The sequence below is a fragment of the Cajanus cajan genome, chromosome 7, assembly GCF_000230855.2.
Source record: "Cajanus cajan strain Asha chromosome 7, NIPB_CcT2T_4, whole genome shotgun sequence".
Classification (NCBI taxonomy): domain Eukaryota; kingdom Viridiplantae; phylum Streptophyta; class Magnoliopsida; order Fabales; family Fabaceae; genus Cajanus; species Cajanus cajan.
Window position 1 is genome coordinate 47,595,660 of NC_138523.1, and position 19,556 is coordinate 47,615,215.

At 29.5% G+C, this 19,556-nt stretch overlaps 2 protein-coding genes across 2 annotated transcripts; one reads left to right on the forward strand and one right to left on the reverse strand.

Annotated features, from left to right (window-relative positions):
* The first annotated feature begins 8,590 nt into the window (after nt 1-8,590).
* LOC145950056 (uncharacterized) lies at nt 8,591-9,676 on the forward strand. The gene is made up of 2 exons (XM_083060981.1): nt 8,591-9,041; nt 9,591-9,676. Exons 1-2 carry the CDS (start codon nt 8,591-8,593, stop codon nt 9,674-9,676), a joined length of 537 nt encoding a protein of 178 aa, XP_082917107.1.
* Nucleotides 9,677-13,395: 3,719 nt separating this feature from the next.
* On the reverse strand, nt 13,396-15,360 carry LOC109805003 (ethylene-responsive transcription factor ERF098). Its single transcript, XM_083061245.1, has one exon. It carries the CDS (start codon nt 13,995-13,997, stop codon nt 13,584-13,586), a length of 414 nt encoding a protein of 137 aa, XP_082917371.1. The 5' UTR covers nt 13,998-15,360; the 3' UTR covers nt 13,396-13,583.
* Between the last annotated feature and the right edge of the window lie 4,196 nt (nt 15,361-19,556).

The window sequence follows — 19,556 nt, forward strand, 5'->3', positions numbered from 1 at the left end:
ATGCATTAAGAACTTTAAATTCAACGATTGAATCGTTAAAATTTGATATAGAACATGAGTAATTGAACAGAGTAAGTCTACTCCTGAAATAAAATGATCCCTCATATATATATATAGATATATTCAAGATAACATTTCAGTTAACATATTTTTGACAATATGAATGCAATATAAAAACCAATGAAGCAAACGTCCCTTATAAATTATTGTTTATATTTATACAATTATTAGTTCTTGTCACAGCAAGATAGAATTAACTTATTTAAAAATAAAATAAAAATCAGTTTATCTTTCAAAATTAAACTACCACGTAAAATTTAAATTTTTTTATAGGGAAATTAAAATAAAATATTTTTTATAGTTAAAAAATTTATATTAAAATAAAATGAGATCCATATAAAATTAGATTCAATTACTAATTTCTTAAATTTTTTAATAAAATTATAAATTATTTATCTTATTTCAACACAAATCTATTTAAATAAATACAAAATAGGAAAAAAAGTCAAATTAAATTTTAAATACTAATTAATAAGAAGAAATAGAAATAAGGAGGTAGTTCAGGTTGCATGCCGTAGAATTAAAAAATTGCTAAAATTATTGTGCACAATAGACAAAGAATTACATGTGTCGCATCCGCAGCTACGTTGAAGCGAATCTCAAACGGATTAACTGAAAATGAAATGCGGTTAATTACAGGAAGTCTTTGTAGCACTGCTAACGAGTACTGAAGAATTCAATAGTTAACCTTGTTTCTATTGAAGATGTAATTGGTGCATGAATCTGTGCAACCCATCAAATTTAAGACAAATATAATAACTGGTGATTTCTAAGGTGGATAAGGAATTAAGTGGCCCACCAGTTCTCAAGCATATTCAACCGTCCGATATATTACTTAAAAAATGAACCCTACATATGAATACCGGCTACCGATACGACCTTTTATTTAAATATATTCACCATTTGCATTTTGATTTATGTGAATATTAATTTTATTTTAAGTTATTTGTCCACGTTGGAGCTAATTTTGATTTGTTTGGTTGCAGTAGCGTAGCGATGGTTAATTAATTAGTAACTCTGCAATACAAAATATGCAACTAATGAAAAAGAATAATTTGTAATTTTATAAAAAAAAATATATTTATTTCAATAGCAAACCAATTCTGTGCACTTTTACCTCCTACGGCCGGTATTTTTTATTGGTTCACGGATGGACGATATGTTATGCTATTCCACCGTAGAACTCTCCTAAATAAATATATACAGCAACGAAATGCAAAGCGACAAAAAATAAAGTTAATCATTTATAGACGAATCATTATATCGGAGACAAAAAATAAAGCTAATCATTTATAGCGTACCATTTATACAGTGAATAAAACTAATAATTAAAATAACTTTTATAATAATTATTATAAAAATTAATATATTTATCATAAATAATATATTTTTTTATTTTTATTATATAAGACACTTTAACTAAATCATATGAATCAATAATATTAACAATTATATGTTAATTATTTTTATTGAGTTTATAAAATAAAATTATAATTTTTTTTATACTTATCATTGAATTTTCATGAGAGTAGTGAAAATATTATTCTATATCAAAGTTTATACATTAATATCAATAAAATTAAAAAATAATAATTGAAGTGTTTAAGAGATGTAAGAGAAAATATTTATTTATCAAATCTTCTTATTTAATAATAAAATTCATTTATTCTTATAATTTTTAATAAAGACAGAAAATAAAAAAAAAATTAAGTTTTACAGAAATCGGAAAATACCTTATAAAAAATATTATTTTTCTTTTAAAATTATACCATACAATAAAAATATAATATGATGGAGTAATTTATAATGAATGTTAATGTAAAACTATTTTTTAATGTTGATACGACTTTTTTTTTTCTCTTTTATATACAGTGAAGTCAAACAGTAATTATTATTTATTTTTTTTATTTTATCAAATGGGCATTTTGCTTTCTGTATAATATATAAATAAATATTCCAAGTGTTTTCTCTGCACGCGTGATACCATACTTTACTTTACATCCATAATATTATAAATGAGCATAGAACAGATATTTATAATTGGCAAACAATTTGCTTCGTCAATCATATATCACGTGAGCACAATTAGATTACCATGGCTAGGCTCAATGTACCTACGTTTTGTCATTGACTGTGGCTCATGTTATTGGTATTTTTTAAAATTTAATTAATTTGTTCTCATCCACAATGGTTTGTATCTTGGCAAAGAAATGACAAATTGGTGGGTAGACAATGGACATGACAACTTGATCGTATAAGAAAGACAAATGATCATGTAAATAAGAAAACTTATTTTACTGAAAAATTGAATGGTTGATTAAAAATTTTCAGTTTGCTATAAATAATGGATGAAATTTTCGACCCCTTTATCATTTTAAAGATCTTATAAAGTTTATTTTGATAAAAAAAAATTACACCTTATATTTATGATATTGTTGATATTAATTTTGTTTTTAGTATTTAGTGAAATGTTCCACGATTTGATTAAGTGCATATTATACTTTTTGAAAAAGTACTTGTCCTTTTTAATGCCCTCAACTTTCGAAATGGTGGTTGTACCTGTAAATTTTTTTTTTATGTTTAAGTTAGTAGGTATTTGAAGTGTATGAGTATAATCTCAAAAATGAACATATTTTACGAAAAATAAATGCAATTATATATATAGAAGAGAAAATGTTATCATTAGATGAAGAAACATTAAAACACATTCAAAATCTTTTATTTTCCTGTAATAGTCGAACATTGCTATTTGTGACTTCACCACAACATAATAAATCTCAACATGCCAAGGACTATTTAGATTGTGAGTAGTCTTTGTTGGATATACTGACTAGTGTTCGATCTGTAACCAAAGTTCATTCCTTCTCGGGTTTGTAATGGAAATTGATGTCTATTGCAAGACGACTCAAGACCTATTTGGTACACAAGGCCTCCAAGTCTTTGACTTATTATAAGAAGAGTTTGTTTAGATGAATAATCATTTCGATGTAAAATTTTTTGTTTCCCTCTCTAATTATGAATTTCTTTAAATATGCCGCCATTTCAATATGTAACATCAAGGTTACTTCAGGGTGTATTGATGACATTGTCATCCCACCTTCTCTAAAGTAACCAAAAGTCGAGTACTTATCAGGTATGTCTCCTTTTGTTCCTTTTTATGACTTCAATAAATAATATAGAATATTCATTTCAAGGTGGGATGAAAGTAAACTTATTTCTTCTAGTTCCTCTATCAGATCTTCCCAACCCTCTTCTTCCACTTCCACAGCCCCCAGTACTTTAATAGTTCTTGTTAAGATGAACCTTTCAAGGCTAATTGTTGAAGTAAAAGCAGTCATCGAAATTGACCATGTTGAGAATAAGATGACTAGCCCCAATGGAATAGTTCCTCCTAGGGATAATCCAGACATATGGTGACTCCTAATCTCGATGCTCCCTTAATTAGCCATGGACATGGAAGAGGACTTGGACTAGGTTTTGGACAAAGTCTTCGAGTATTCTTCCAAATACGTACATGAGACATTGCTCCCTTAACAAAGTTTCACATCGCTTGGGAATTTAGGCCAAGGGTAGTTTATAAAAACCCTCCTCCCTTAACCCGCCATGATACCTTTTTCAAGGAAAAAGGTGTGATGGTCAAATGAGCACCAAAGTAGATAATATCTCAAACGCGATGATCTTAACTATGTTAGCAGACTTATGATCAAAACATTGGCACTAGAAAGAAGACATAGGCCACTCTTTCCCTTTAGCTTCATGTGGGGGGCTGGTTTTAGTATGTTTAAAAGTCACACATTACTTAAGAGTCGAGGCCAATGGTAATTTATGAACACATTCTTCCCTTAATCAATCAAAATACCTTTTCAAGAAGAAAACCGTGACGGTCCAATGAGCATCAAAATGAGCATTACCTTAGATGCGAGGACCCTAATAATATTAGCAGACTTATAGTCGAAACATGTCTGAAACATTAGATTAATTAATTGTTAATCATGTGATTGAATTTTAATAGATGTTAGATGAAATAAGATTTTTGAATATCATAAAGTTTGAGAAAATTTTAAAGGATTATAAATTATCTTGCATGATTGAGATTCCATGTAAAATCACTACAAGAAAATTGACCTGTAGTGATAGACATAAATTGTAACTAAACGTTAAAAATTTGTAGTTAAATATTTATTTTACACTTGTCCTCGGGTGACCTATCTGTCTATTATATGAGTTATATAACAATGATTTTGGTAGTTTTACTTGCAACAAACAGTTGTAAATACAAGAATTTGAGTTTTCCTATACTAAATATTTATAGGTAAAAATCATGCAATGTTTCAAAAATTAGCTTAAACCGACTAGTCTAATTGGTTGTACCGAGAACAAATTGTCTAACCGGTTTAACCGATGAAGATGCTCATATGCTGCTTTTAGAAAGAAAGTGCAACAAATGATAATTGAGCTGATTTACATATGAACAATAAGAGCCTTAATAGTTGTTGCACCAACCATTTATACCAACATGTTTACTTATAATATATGCAACTTAAACAATCTTTATAGTATATTATTAATTTTATATCATATATGTAATAATATAATAAATATGCACATATTACATATTGCATATATTATTTTATAACATCAATTACATGCATATTATACATATATACATGTTAATATATTTTTAATATGTTTTGCTCAGTTCAACATACAAAATAAAAATAAAAATAAATTTTTTGACACAAAAAAATAAAGATAATATAATTTTGAGTAAGATGAGAATTGAACCCAAGTAAATATAATTATTTAACATCTTATATTTTTTTGGAAACTTTTTTAAAACATGATATAAATTTATTGAAATTTATAAATATAAAATATATATGATAGAAATATTTATCTTAAAATTTAATAAAAATCAAATTATACGATTCAATTAGTTACCTATTAATTTGATTTTTTATTATATATATTACATACATTTAGTTCAATGAAATGAATTGGGATAAAACTGTATCAACTATAAAGGTTACAATGGATAGGTTGGTTTGCTAGTATGATTAGTTGGTTATTTTCTATTTATAATCTACTGGTGTATAAATAGTTAGTAATAACAAAAATGAATATTTTGGTAAAGTATATAGGGACTGTATCTTGAATTAGAATTGTAAATGGATTTTATCTCTTGTAACAACTTAATATATCTATTTTCTTTGTCGTAAAAAAAGAAAAGAAAAAGAAGATGTTCATATACTTGAATTATATATATATATATATTTTTATCATCGCTTAGTTATAATTGACTCAACCAAGATGGTTAATCGATTTAGTTAGTTATAGATTGAAATCTTTAATCAAGCTTTCTAATGACTTCAATTAATAGATATTGCTTTTTTCTATAGATTACTTTTTTTTTTCCTATCAAAATCTGGTTCAATTATTTTACTTTCTCACCTTTAACATATTCTTTCACAATGCACCAAGTATCTCTTTCTGTCTCCCATTTGTTCTCTCACCCACGGTCAACTTCTTGTGACCAAGGCAACTGTTGTTACCATCACACTGGCTTTGTCATTTTCTTTAAGGAGTGATCAAATTGGCTATAAAAAAATTAACAATAACTATAATTAATGGGTTTTAATTTAAAAAAAAATAGGTTACATACCCAAAACTGGTTATTTAACTGGCTATAACCAAAACCGATTGTGAAATTTTAAAAATACTTTTAAATTTAAAATTTAATGTATAAGATAAAACTTTTATTTTATTTAATTAAAATTTATAATAAATAAATACTTTTTAATATATATGTCATATCATAATTGAAAATAATAATAAACAAATAAATATTTTTATATTATGATAGAGAGTTGTTTTTAATTATTGATAATTTATAAATAGCTAAAAATACCTTTGTTGAAGAATAATTTATAAAAGCACAATCTTTTAAGATAATTAATATAATTTATATAGAGAAAATTATTACGGTATAAAAATAGTTGTAAAACCTTATTAAGTATATAAAAATAATTTTTAAAACTTTCTTTTTAATTTTCAGAACCAATTTTAGTTATAACCTGTTATATAATTAATTTTGGATATATAATCCATTATTTAAAAATTTAAAGTTTTTTTGGAATTAAAAGTGGTTATGTAATTTGGGTATAATAATCACATTCATAAAATACTACAAAATGATTATTGTTAAGTTATTTAAAATTATGTAAAACCCGTTATGGTTGTATGATAATTTTATTTTATACATATCTCTTTTGTATTTTATTGGTAGGTAGCAAGGCCCGAGCCTAAATGGGATTGAAGGTTTTTTTTTTTTTTTTTTGTGTGTGTTGTTTATGTATTAAGTTGATGTGTATGTAAGTTTATTTCCAGCCCAATTTTTTAAAACTTGCCACTATGCACTAGCCCAAAATAATATAAACCCAAAATCTTCCAAGTGCATCATATCGCAATCCAAAATGCTGTCCAATCTGTATTGTTGATTTAGCTGTTCATGTTCATGTTAATATTAATAATAATAATAATAATATTATTATTATTATTATTATTATTTCACTTTGTACCCTTTTACTGTTGGATTTGAATCTGATGGTTAGAATTAACGTATATACAAGAGTTCTTAGAGCACCTCCAGCGGATGGTGCTTAATGTGTTGCTTATTCTTAAGCAACGGTCCTTATAAGAAACTCCCGTTGGACCTATCCTACATGACAAGTGAGTTTCTTAAATTTTTGTCTCAGTTGCTTGTACAAGCAACAGTCCTTAGCACTGACAAGAAGAATTTCATTGGTTGAAATTCATCTACGTGGACCACATTTATGAAAAAGAAAAACAGAAAAAACCATGCACCTCCTGTTCGTTTGTCTGGGGAGGTTTGGCAACGCCGGCCCGTGTCGCCAGTGGCCGTTCGCGCGTCACCGGTTGCGCGTCGCCGGTCGCGTGTCTCTGGCAAGTCCCGTACGCCCCCGCGCGCGCGGCTCAACCAGTTCCGACGGCCCGCTGGAGAATAACCTCCGCCCAGCATGTGAACCGCCTCCACCCCGCACCAGAACCCTCTGGCAGAACCCCTTCGCCCCGCGTGCCAGAAGCCACCGGCCAAACCCCTCCGCCCCTCGTTCGCCACCCCCTCCGCCCGCGCGCCAGAAGCCACCGGCGAAACCCCTCCGGCCCCCGTGCGCGACCCCGTACGCCCCGCGCAGGAACCACCTCTGCTCCATATAGCCAGACCCGCGGCCCGCGCAGGCACCACCCCCGCCCCACGAGCGCCAGAACCCCTCCACCTCGCGTGCGACCACCGTCGCCCGTGACCCCTCCGCGCGCCAGTTGGAGAAGAGAGAGTGAAGAAAGAGTGAAGGGAGAGTGAAGGGAGAGGGCAGAATAAACGTTGAAATGGAGAGTGAATGAAGAGTGTAGGAGAATGGTGAATGCAGAATAAACGTTGAAAGGGAGAAGGCAGAGTGAATGGAGAGTGTAGGAGAATAAACGTGAATAGAGGGTGAGAGACTTTGATAATCGTAAATAAGAAAAAAGAGACGTTGAAACCCATTGGAAACCCGTTGGAGAGACGTTAAAGAGTCGTTGGACTTGTATGTATAAATTGATGTCCAATTTTGAATTCATTTGCATTCAATTTTCAATTCATTTGCACTCAATTTTCAATTCATTTGCACTCTGTTTTTCACATTGCGTAGTTCATTTGCACTCTATTATTCAGTTTATTTGCATTTCATTATTCAAGTTTAGAATTTATTTTAAAAATTTTACTATTAACATTTACTATTCGTTCACAACAAAAAAAATTATTTTATTTTTGTTCATTTGTATCTTTTTTTTTTATATTCTACCATGGATCCCAATCAATTTAATTTTCAAAGTTATTTTAATTTTTTACAAAACCAACCACCACCTCCAACCCCTTCCGATGAAAATTCTCAAAATCCTCAATTTTTTACATACCCACCACCACCACCACATTCAACCAATGATAATTCTCCAAATCCCCATTTTTTTATGTATCCACCACCACCACCACATTCAACCACTCATAATTTTCCAAATCCCCATTTTTTTTATGTATCCACCACCGATACCAACCAATCCCAATATAATTTTTAGGCCTTCAAATTTTTCCGAAACAGATTCACCAATTGGTTCCGTATCCGAGTCTCAAGTAGGGCTAGAGAACATCACACTTGATGTTGGAAGGCAACAAGGAGAAGAAATATCTACTAAAAAAAATCACGTGTAAGTTTTTCTGTCGAAGATGATAATTTACTTATTCAATCATGGCTCAACATTTTGAAGGATCCAATTGTTGGAGTTGATCAAACTGGAAATAGTTTCTGGATTAGAATCAAGGAGAATTACAACAACAATCGCAATCAATTTCCAGTAAGAAATCCAGGTCAGTTAAAAAGTCGTTGGTTTCGAATCAATAAAGCTGTTCAATTATTTGTCGAATGTTATAAACAAGCTCGTGATAAAAAAAAAAAGTGGCAACTCAGAAAAAGACATCATGGCAAATGCATATAAAATTTACTCGCAAGATGTAGGTGAAAAATTCAATTTTGAGCATGCATGGCTATTATTAAGAGATGAGCCAAAATGGAAATCTGAATCAATGGAGAGCTCTTCCAAACGATCAAAGATTTCTAAATCTGGGCAATACTCAATGTCTTCTAACACAGATGCAGCCAATGATTGTGAAGAATATGACCCAACAACACCAATGTCTCGTCCAATAGGTCAAAAAGCAGCGAAGAGAAAAAGTAAAGGAAAGGTTGGCGAAACATCTTCCAACAAAGAGGAGTTGGATAATATGGCAAAAGCAATATTAGAAAGAAGTGCTGCAGTAAAGAAATTGGCTGAAGCGAAGGAAGCAGCTAACTTTAATGCAATGTATGAAATTCTCATGAAAGACACATTTGGAATGACTGAGAAGCAGCTCAAAGATCATGAATTGGCTTGTAATTTTATTAGGCGCAAATTAGGAGATTAAATATTATTGTAATTTTAATTTATGTAAATTAGACTAGTTTTATTGTTGCTTCCTATTTTCTCTAAAGTTGACACTTTAGTTTTCCACTTTAATTTATGTAATTTTTGGTATTTCTTTTTATTATGTAATTTCTCTTTATTATGTAATTTTTTTTATTATTGTAATTTTTGGTATTTCGTTTTATTAATAAATTTATTTTTATTATTGTAATTTTTTGTATTTTTTTATTATGTAATTTCTTTTTATTATTAAAATTTTTGTTATATTTTTTATTATGTAATTTTTATTATTATTGAAATATGAGTTGTAAAAAAATTAAGGTGTCACAAAGTGTAATATGAGTTGTAAAAAAGTTGAGGTGCTTATAAGCAATTGCTATTGGAACAAAAGTTGTAAAAATATAATATGAGTTGCTTATGAGTGACGTGGCACAGTGGGACCCATTTAAAGTGGTTGGGAGTCCCACCGGAGATGCTCTTAGATCTCAATCTCACCTAAAAACCATCTACACATGCAGTCAACTCACCATACCCTTTAGTAAGTGATGTCATCAGCGATGCACTGTTCATCACGCGCCTCCACAAGCTCCTCCACTGCGAGTAAACATGGCAAAAACATATCTACTTACGAATATTTGTAAATAATTTCAAATAAATAATTAAATAGGCACTTTTAATAATAAAGTGAGAACAAATAATAATATACTCTTACATGTAAATACCTACACTTTTAAAAATATTAAAAATACTCTTATTATATATAAATTAATTTGGTTTAATTTATTTTACATTAAATATATTTATTATAATTATTTATTTTTAGACCAAATATATATTTTAAATTTATTTTTTAATATGATATATATTTTGACATTATTTTTTTATTTTATTTTATTTCTTATCCTTTTATATAAAATTTTATATTTTATCGAATGCAAATATTTAAAAAATTTATAGATTATATTTTAATAACTCACCATATATAATTACAAGTTTTTATTTTCCATAAATCTGATAAATATTTGATTTGGTTCATGCAGTTTTTATTTATGGTTTTAATTCTCGTAAATTTATTTATTTTTAATGAGATGAAAATGTTTATTTTTCCTTTAGTCTTAATCAAGGATAATTGGTATATATAGCAGTGTGAGAGTATATTTAAGAATTGCTACTTTTAAATATGTCTTTTTTAACAGCAATAATTTTTTTTTAATTTTTTATCTGGATCGGGAATTAATAAATTTTTAAAGTGCAAGATACTATAAGTATTGGCATCTCATCCTCTTTGATGACTAAAAGTTGATAGATCCTGTAAGAATATTTCAACATGTTTTGAAAATTTGTCTTTCCAATCAATGACTTAAACATATTGTTCTGAACGCACTACACACAGAAAACCTAAAATCTCAAATAAGCTCGTATCTGAAATGAACAAATATATTTCATGTAATATGTTACGAATTTTCTTTCTATCTTTTGTGATCGAAATTTTTAACGATACGATAGAGAAGATCCAGAATATCTGCAGAGATTAAAATATTCCTCTTTCGTTCGAATCTTAATTATAAAGGATATAGATGATTAACTGGTATATATTGAAGAATTAATTGTTATATATTCCATATTTTTTCCTATAAAAATTAAACAAAATGTGTGTCCGTGACATAATGATTATTAAAATCAACCATTAAAATTTTGACAACTTATTAATTTTTTCCACAACGAGTTTTATTTATTTATTTATTTTATGTAGATCATGTGCAGTCAAAAGAACAAACATAAAACATGTTCACGTGAACACAATATTCTTGTTAAGTTTATGAATCAAATTCATTCACTTAATTTACATATGAAATTCACTTATTGTTAATGAATTCGTAGTAACTCTTTAGTGTTTGTTGGGTTGCAAATTTTTTTTTTAGTTCGTCCTTGTAGTATTTATTGTCGATAGCAGTAACTAATCTTCTCGTTACATTGAAAGCACCTTAAAGGGTGAGATAGCTGTGTTGGCTTTTAATCTAACATTGTTGATTTTTTCAAAAATGATTTTTTTTTTCTTTGAGACACAATAATGACATGCAATCGTGCAGATTAAATTAATTTGGACATCAAAGTCGTCTTTACAAATCACTACTAATTACTTATGAGCATCACCTTCGCGAAACAATAAAGATCATCTTTAATGATCATCATCCTAATCAAATTAATTGAATAAATAAGACATTTGAGGAGAAAAAATATTCTCCCACACTCATTATTATTGCGAACCAAGAATAGTTAATAATTTATTGTTGGTTTCTTTCAATGGATTTGAATAAAGAATCAAACATTTTGTTTATCCTTGCCCTGTGAGTAAAAATGGAAAATTTTATTAAATAACTACTAATCACCAAATATACATACATATTTTATTTATATTTTATTTAAATTAGGTAATTATTAATATATTCTATACTTATAAATCCTATTTTTTTACCACAAAATACTTAGTCAAAAGTAAATTTTAATTTTAGGATTTAATTATTTAAATATTAGATATTTTTAATGTTTTCTTTGTTAAGATATAACGTAGGAAGAAATAATTTAAAATTTATAAATCTCAAAAGAAAACCATAGATTCAAGTTATATAAAAAAAATCATTTTGAGCTAGCAAAATTAGCTCAAAATGACAAAATCACCGTTTAAAGCAAATAAAGTCAAAGATCATTGGAAGCACGCATATGCCTGCTCGAGCAAGCTACATAAGCGATCTAAGTTAGTGGATATCACAAGTCTAATTGAAAAAAATTCATTTGAAAATATTATAAAAATAGTGCCTCTAGGAGATATCTATCCATTCATTCTTACTTTTTCTAAACAGAATTCTAGGGAGATTAAAATGAGTTCTTGTAAGAGTATCCTTATAATCATGGGTTAATAAAAAAATCCTTTTTTTTTCGTGTAATCTTTAATCATGAATAACTAAGTTCTCTATTGTTGAACATTGATATAGTTGTTGTACTAATGTAAACTTTCCTATTCTCATTCATTATATTGTTTTTACTCAATTAATCATTTTTACTTTATACTTAATGTGTATTTTGGTCAATGCATGATTTTATAATTTTAATTGAGGTTGAAAAATCTTTTTAGAATTAAAATCTAAATAAAACATCAATAACATTAATTATCAATAAATCAAGATAAACCTTATTAGACTTTTGATCCTTAACCTTAATGTATGATTGTTTAAACAAAATTATTAAGGAATTGAGATTACTCTTAAACAACCTAGAATTTCTTGCATAAAAAATTATGATTTAAATATAATTGTGGGCTATCAAATTAATTATATAACTTGTAATATTGAATGAAAATTGGGAAGAATTTACATGGAGATTAGTGAAATCAATATCTAATTGTTCTTATCATTATATAAATCCAAATTCCTTATTTGCTTTGTTATATGTTTTTTTGATATATAATTTTTTATATTTCATTCTAAATAATTTTAAATTCTTTTTATTGACCTATTTAGTACTAAAATTATATTAAACAATCAAAAATTCAAGTCTATATGAATTTGATATTTGAATTTCTATCATTTTTACTATTTACAATAATTGATATATTTGTCAAATGCATATCAATAACTCACTTAATCAATAAAATGTTACCAACAAGAATAAAGAGAGCCCAATACTTCTCATGACTAAAATTGGAATAAAAAACAGATTAAAAATATAAATAATAATAATAATAATAATAATGATAATAAAGTATAAAAAAAAATCCATAAAAAATATCAGATCATTCATGATGACAAATATTCTGTATTCTCCGCACTAGTGGTAGTAACGTGTTGAGTCCGTTTTGAGAGGGAAAAAAACAATGATTGAAATTGGTCAGCTTTCAAGCAAAAATATAAATTAAGTTGATTTTCTGATACAATAAATATAAATATATATATTCACTTTTTCTTCCATCTCCATTTTTATGTATATATTTTCTTCTTTTCTCATCATATCATTTATAACATTTTTTGGTCATTTTTTTTCTATCTACATCTCTTCCACCCACCTAATAAATATCAATGTACTCTAATTCTAAAAGGAAGCATTTTCCATTTTCCTTTTATGTGTATCTCAGCATAACATTTCCTTGTGTTGATTAACAATTTCTGACCAAAACAATTCATTACCGTATATAGTGCACTGTTCTTTGCGAGATAAAACCATATAAATTATATATATGTTTGTCCCTTACATTAATACTGGCACACAGAATATGGCCAGTCCAAACTTGCCATTTCCGAAGACCAAATAAGCTGAACATAAAGGAACTACGTAATTAGTTAGAGTTTATTATAACCTTTTCATTCACAGACAGTAACTTGGACAAACACAAAAAAGTATCTGCTTGTTTTTAGATCTGAAAGAGAGTGATTCAGTTCAGTTATTACTATGTAGTAGTTAAGGAGAAAGAAAGAAAGAAAGAAAAGATGAGAAATGATGATTGAGTAGTCAAGAATTCAATCTCCTTTCTTTTTCTTCTTGTGCTCCTCAGACTGATCAAGAAGATCCTCCAACACCTTATCATCCAAACAAGGAATCTCGAAAAGGTGCCTTGGTGCACCAGAAGTGCTGCCACTAGCACGAGGAGAAGGTGTTGCCAAATGAGGAGGATATGGTGGTGAACCCCTTATTTGAGAATAGTACTCATTAGGAAAATTGAGAATTGCAAGATGGCCCCTCAAGTTAAAAGCTGCACGATCATAAGCCCTAGCAGCTTCTTCAGCCGTGTCAAATGTCCCCAACCACAGCCTCGACCCTTGCTTCGACGGATCTCTTATCTCCGCCGCGTACTTCCCCCACGGCCGCCGCCGCACGCCGCGGAACCGCACCTCTTCCTTGCCTTGCTTCCCCCTCTGCTGGTGCTCCTCCATGCTCTTCTTCTTGCCCGTGTTTTTATTTTCTATTTTTGACCTAGCTAGGGCTACCCTTGGCTAATGGTTATTGCCTGATGATTTTCTACTTAATTTCTGATGGCCTAATGCTTATATAAATAATGTGTGTGTGTGGAAATGTGTCACATCTAAGGAAAAAAAATGATTTGTTCTCGATCTCAATCTAGGAACGTACATTGACCAAGATTTGTTTCCAAAAGGGTTCTCTATTGAAATAGAAGTGTATAAATTCGATTCTTCGACTATGTCTATGTTTTGCCCCGAACATACTATAAATGGAGCGAAGACAAAGTCTTATTTCATATGGGTGTGCAAAAAATCCAAATTGATCCGAACATAACCGATCCGATCAATATTAAAAAATCTAATCTATTTTTAAAAAAAATTCGAGCTGAACCACTTTATAAAACCGGTTCAGTTATCCGATCCATTTTTACAAAGTGGATTGGTTTGGTTTGGTTTGGTTTTCTAAAAAAATCGATTCATATATGAGTAAAAAAGTGAATAACTGCACCGCACCGAACCGATCCAATTTCATAAAAATCAATCCATTTTTAAAAAAAATCAAACCGATTCACTTTATAAAAAATGGATCGGTTAACCGGTCCACTTTTATAAAACGGTTCGATTCAATTTGGATCGGTTTTTTCAAAAAACCGATCCATGAACACCCCTATTATTTCATACATTTTCCGCTGTAAGCGAGAATCATAGATTTTCTGAGACTATGCATGTATAGTTCGATCCATTTGCAACATCGGATTTTCTGTTTTTATTCACAACACTTTTTGTGAAGGTGTATCTGATTGGGGTGGAGACAACTTTATGCTTCCACATGTTGACGAGACTCCACAAACTAGAGTAAGTATTATATATATGATTAAATAGTGGCTCCTATATCATTTAAACAACAGCAAAAAATGAAATCAATTCGTAAATTTTGAATTTTGTACCCAACTTGCATTCAAATTCAAATTCTATTCTTACTTACTTATAGAGACAAGTCAAAGGCACAATCTAGTATATCTTCGTGCCTGCGTTAAATTAATAGTTTACTATCTATATTATATAGAACATATATGTCTATTTTTATATGAGAGTATATTTAAAGATTTGCTATATTATATATATTTTTCCTATATAAATTCAAAAAAAAAATCGTGAAAAGTGATTATTAAAATCAATGATTAAAACTTTCACAACTTTATAATTTATTTATTTATTTATTTATAAATTTTAGTTCAGATTATTATTATACTGGGTATCATCTTTTGAAGTTTGCACTGTGCGTAAAAGATTCAAATCCCGGCAATTGATATTCTCTGTTCTCTGCTTTTCAGCTTTCTCCAACAGTGAGTTTCATTGACGTAGATCATCTCCAGTCAAAAGAACAAACAGAAAAGCATGTCCACGTGAACACGATTCTTAAATAGTTTATGGATCAAACTCATTCAGTTAATTTACATATAAAATTCACTTATTAATTGCTAGTGCATTCGTAGTTACTCTTTATGATCTTAAGTGCGGCATATAATGATACCAGATTTAACAAAGTTAAAAAAATCAATTTTGGTAGTTTATTATTTATCTTACATAATTCATGTAATATATTGAGGTGAAGGGTTTTAATATTGATTAGTTAATGTCATTTATTGTTACAGACCAAGTTGTAAAGGAGCATTCAAAGAGTAACAGTTAAAACTTGTCTATGTTTGTCTAGCCTAATTCTTATGTAGCTTTCTTGAATTTTCTGACTTATTTCTATCTTTTAGCCCTAATAATCTGCCTTATCTTTATCTCTTTTCGACTTGTTATATATCATGTATAACTGATTTATTATAGTGATATCTTTTACCTATCATAAGATATAATCGTTATTAATTAATTAATTTAACTACTCTCCCTCTATAATGTATCTTTCTATATGATATACTAATGATTATTAAATATTACTTTTGATAAATATATATTAACTCAACCAACCTAAAATAAAATAAAAAACTTAGAATATTAATGTAATACATAAATATAGAAACTAATTTTTGTCGCCCATATTAATTAATTTCTTTATATAGTCATTGTCTAAAGTTAAATTACAATAAATGAGAATAAGAAGGCAAATTCAAACTTTGCAAGGTTCTGCAATTGGCTACATTATAAATAATTGACCACATCATATATATGATTTTCTCCCGGGGGGACATTTTACAAAAGGGTAAGCACTTTTATACCAAAACAATCCCTTTATACTGCTCTTATGTGATGCAGGCTTATACGTCACATATATGGATATTATTATTATTATTATTATTATTATTATTATTATTATTATTATTATTATTATTATTATTCTTATTATTATTATAATATTAAAAAAGTTTTAGTTTGAACTTTAACTATATTTGATTAGGCCTATGAAAAAAGTTACACTTAATATGATTGACAATCTTGAATGACAATGTAATAATTATTAAAATTATGAGATCGGTCAATTTCACTTATATAATTTGAAAGTAAATTTATTTTTAAGTAATTTTGTTCAATATTGGGCAATCTCGTTCAACCTGGCGAGTTTGCTTTGAATTTACAAGACTACAAGGTCGTTTAAAAAGCTTCCAAAACAAGCGTTTTACTTAGATTTTCGATGGGGCTCACTTGAACACATCTCCCATTTTTCATGTTTCATATCATTAAGCTTGTTTCTTTTCGTGCACAAATTTCATTCTCTCCATATTCATTCTCTTTATGCGTGTTTATTCTTTTTAATTGTTGTCGTGATGAAAGTTTAGTGTTGTTATTTCTCCTGGTCGAGGTCGAGGTTGTGCCATGGGTTTCTAGGGTTCTTGTGGTGAAGTTTCTACCTCCCCTTTTCTTTCTTCTTCGTGTCCCATTTATTTTTCTCTCTTCTTCGTATCCATTTTTTTATTCAATCCATAAAAACACAAAATACTATAATAGCTAATATTTTGTTAGAAATCATATTTTTGTTTGATGATTTTAGTGAACATTCATTTAAGGAAGATCTTGCTTGGTGATAATGGAAATGGTGATGGAGACCTTGGACTTGAAGATGATATCATTAGAGGATTAATTAGACATGAGGATTTAAAGATATTAGTATTTTCTTAATTTTTTATTTGTTGTCATTTTAAGAATTTTTGTCTTGTGTGAAATTATACATGATTTGTAACTAATTATTTTTTTATCAAAAAACAAATAACTTTTTTTTATATAACATGGTACAAGGGGTACCATAAACTCATATACAAAGAAAATTTATAATCTACCAACTTTGATTAGAACTAATTTGAATACATATAGAGACAAATTTGAATCTAACTAGGTTCACCTAGGCATGTAGAAATAGGGAAGTTTGTGGCACCCTAACTATAGGTCGCATCATGTCAAGTTAACAACTATACCATCAGAATTATATCTCACATATAGTTAACTGCTAATGTTAATTTTTAATTATATTTTAGTACCAAATCTATTAACATTCAACTCTTTCCTAACTTTAGACTTTACACATACTGGATTACTTAATCCCTATTTTTTGTGAAATTCTGGATAGGAAATCATGTTAGAAGAAGCCATGTCAAAGAGAATAAGTTGGATTGGACTTTAGTAAAGCAAAATGGCAATTTCAGAATACTCGCGCTGAGCGCATATCCCAGCTTGCTCAGCGCACTAGATCAGGCTAAGATGGTGAAGAATTGGCTGTGCGTTGGGTGCGTATCACCTCACCTTGGGCGCGTCACTTAAGGGGTTGTGTGGATTCTTATTCTTCTTGGCTGAACAAAAACAATTATTATCACACACACTTGGAGGAACAAAGGGAGTGTGGGTCTGAAGTTGGGAAGCTAGGGTTCACCTGTCCACCATTATTCTCATTGGTTTTCTTCCACCTTCACTTACATGATGTATTTTGCTAATCTTCTCATGGAAATGAGTTGCTAAAACCTTTTTGTTGGGGTTAGATGTAGCCAACTTGACTCTCATGTAACTTGCTTTAATATATATATATGTGTGTGTGTGTGTGTTTGTGTTTTCATTCAAATGTTAGTACCATGTTTCTATGGTTAATGTTTGTATGGAGTGATCAACCATTACATGATTTGTGATTATTTTGATATTGGGAAATATCATTTGTAATCTTGTCTTGGAATGTGATACCTAGTAAAACTTGTATCTAGGAATAGAACATGATTTACTTGTTGTCTAAATCCCTTAGACTTAATGCAAGTGGATTGATACTTGGTAATGAGACTTAGGCTCCTATAACCAAGGAAATTGGGATTTGAGTAAATTAGTGGGTTGACATTAATATTTGAATGAGAAAGATGTTTTATGCATGAGATTGAAGTTGGTAAAGTCTAACCCTAACATATCGCTCTTATAAGTTGGTTTCTAAAATTGCACTCCAAGTGTTTGATGAAAGTTCACTTTAATTCACTTTGCATTTAATAGCTTCAAAATTACAATCCTTCAAATATGGAATCATTCTTTAATATTTGTTAGCTAAATTTGTATCTATTGCCATTGTATTACTCAAGTCCTTTGGGAAGAACGACAAATACTTCTACTTACTGCATGTTATGACACTAGAAGCCACTAGAAACCAATACCTACATATTTGGAATATCATAATAAACCAAATGAACAAGACAAAAAATCTGCAATATCCGACCCATATATTGCAAATTTTGGAGTGTGACAACTCCTTATCTAACAATCCCAACCACCAAAATACTAACACTATTATTTTATCCCCAAGATAGAATACTTGCAATATCAACCAATTGTCTTATATGGAATATTTTGTATCCATTTAGCTAATGCATAGATCAGGATTGATTGGCCATAAATTGAAGGAAACTTGGAAACTGTTCTATTTTAGAGTTAGCCAACACCAAACTATGTGAATAATGTCCTTCATCAAATTTTGCTTATCAAACTACTTCTGCCTAAATACATAGTCATTTCTTTGGTTCTAAATGTTCCAAGCTATAACACTATACTACCCACCATATTTGTATTTTTTTCTTTCGAATATAAGACACGTGTGATGAAATTGAAATGCAATACTATATTTTATGGGAGCACTATTGTTGTATTAACCCAACCAAAGCATTCTTTCCAAACTATATGAACTTCCTTACAAGTAAATAGAATATGAGGGATTCTTTCAGTTTAAATGGTAGAAAGGGCAAGCAGTATCAACTAAGACCATGTTTCTTCTCAAAAGGTTGGTTGTAGATGGTAAGGTGTTATGGTGAACTCTCTAGAAGAAAACAACCACCTTAGGAGGGATTGTCACACTCTATATCTGGTTGAACTTTTCAATAAGAGAACAACCAAACCTCAATCGTTGTACCTCTTTATATGTCAACTTAATTAAGAAAGTCCCTGATGGGCTAGAAAGCCAACACCAACAATCTTGTTGTCCCTATTGCAAATTAACATTTGATAGAAGATGTTAAAGGGCCATAAACTAATCATGATCCCAATCAAACCAATTTCTATGCCATTTGAGGT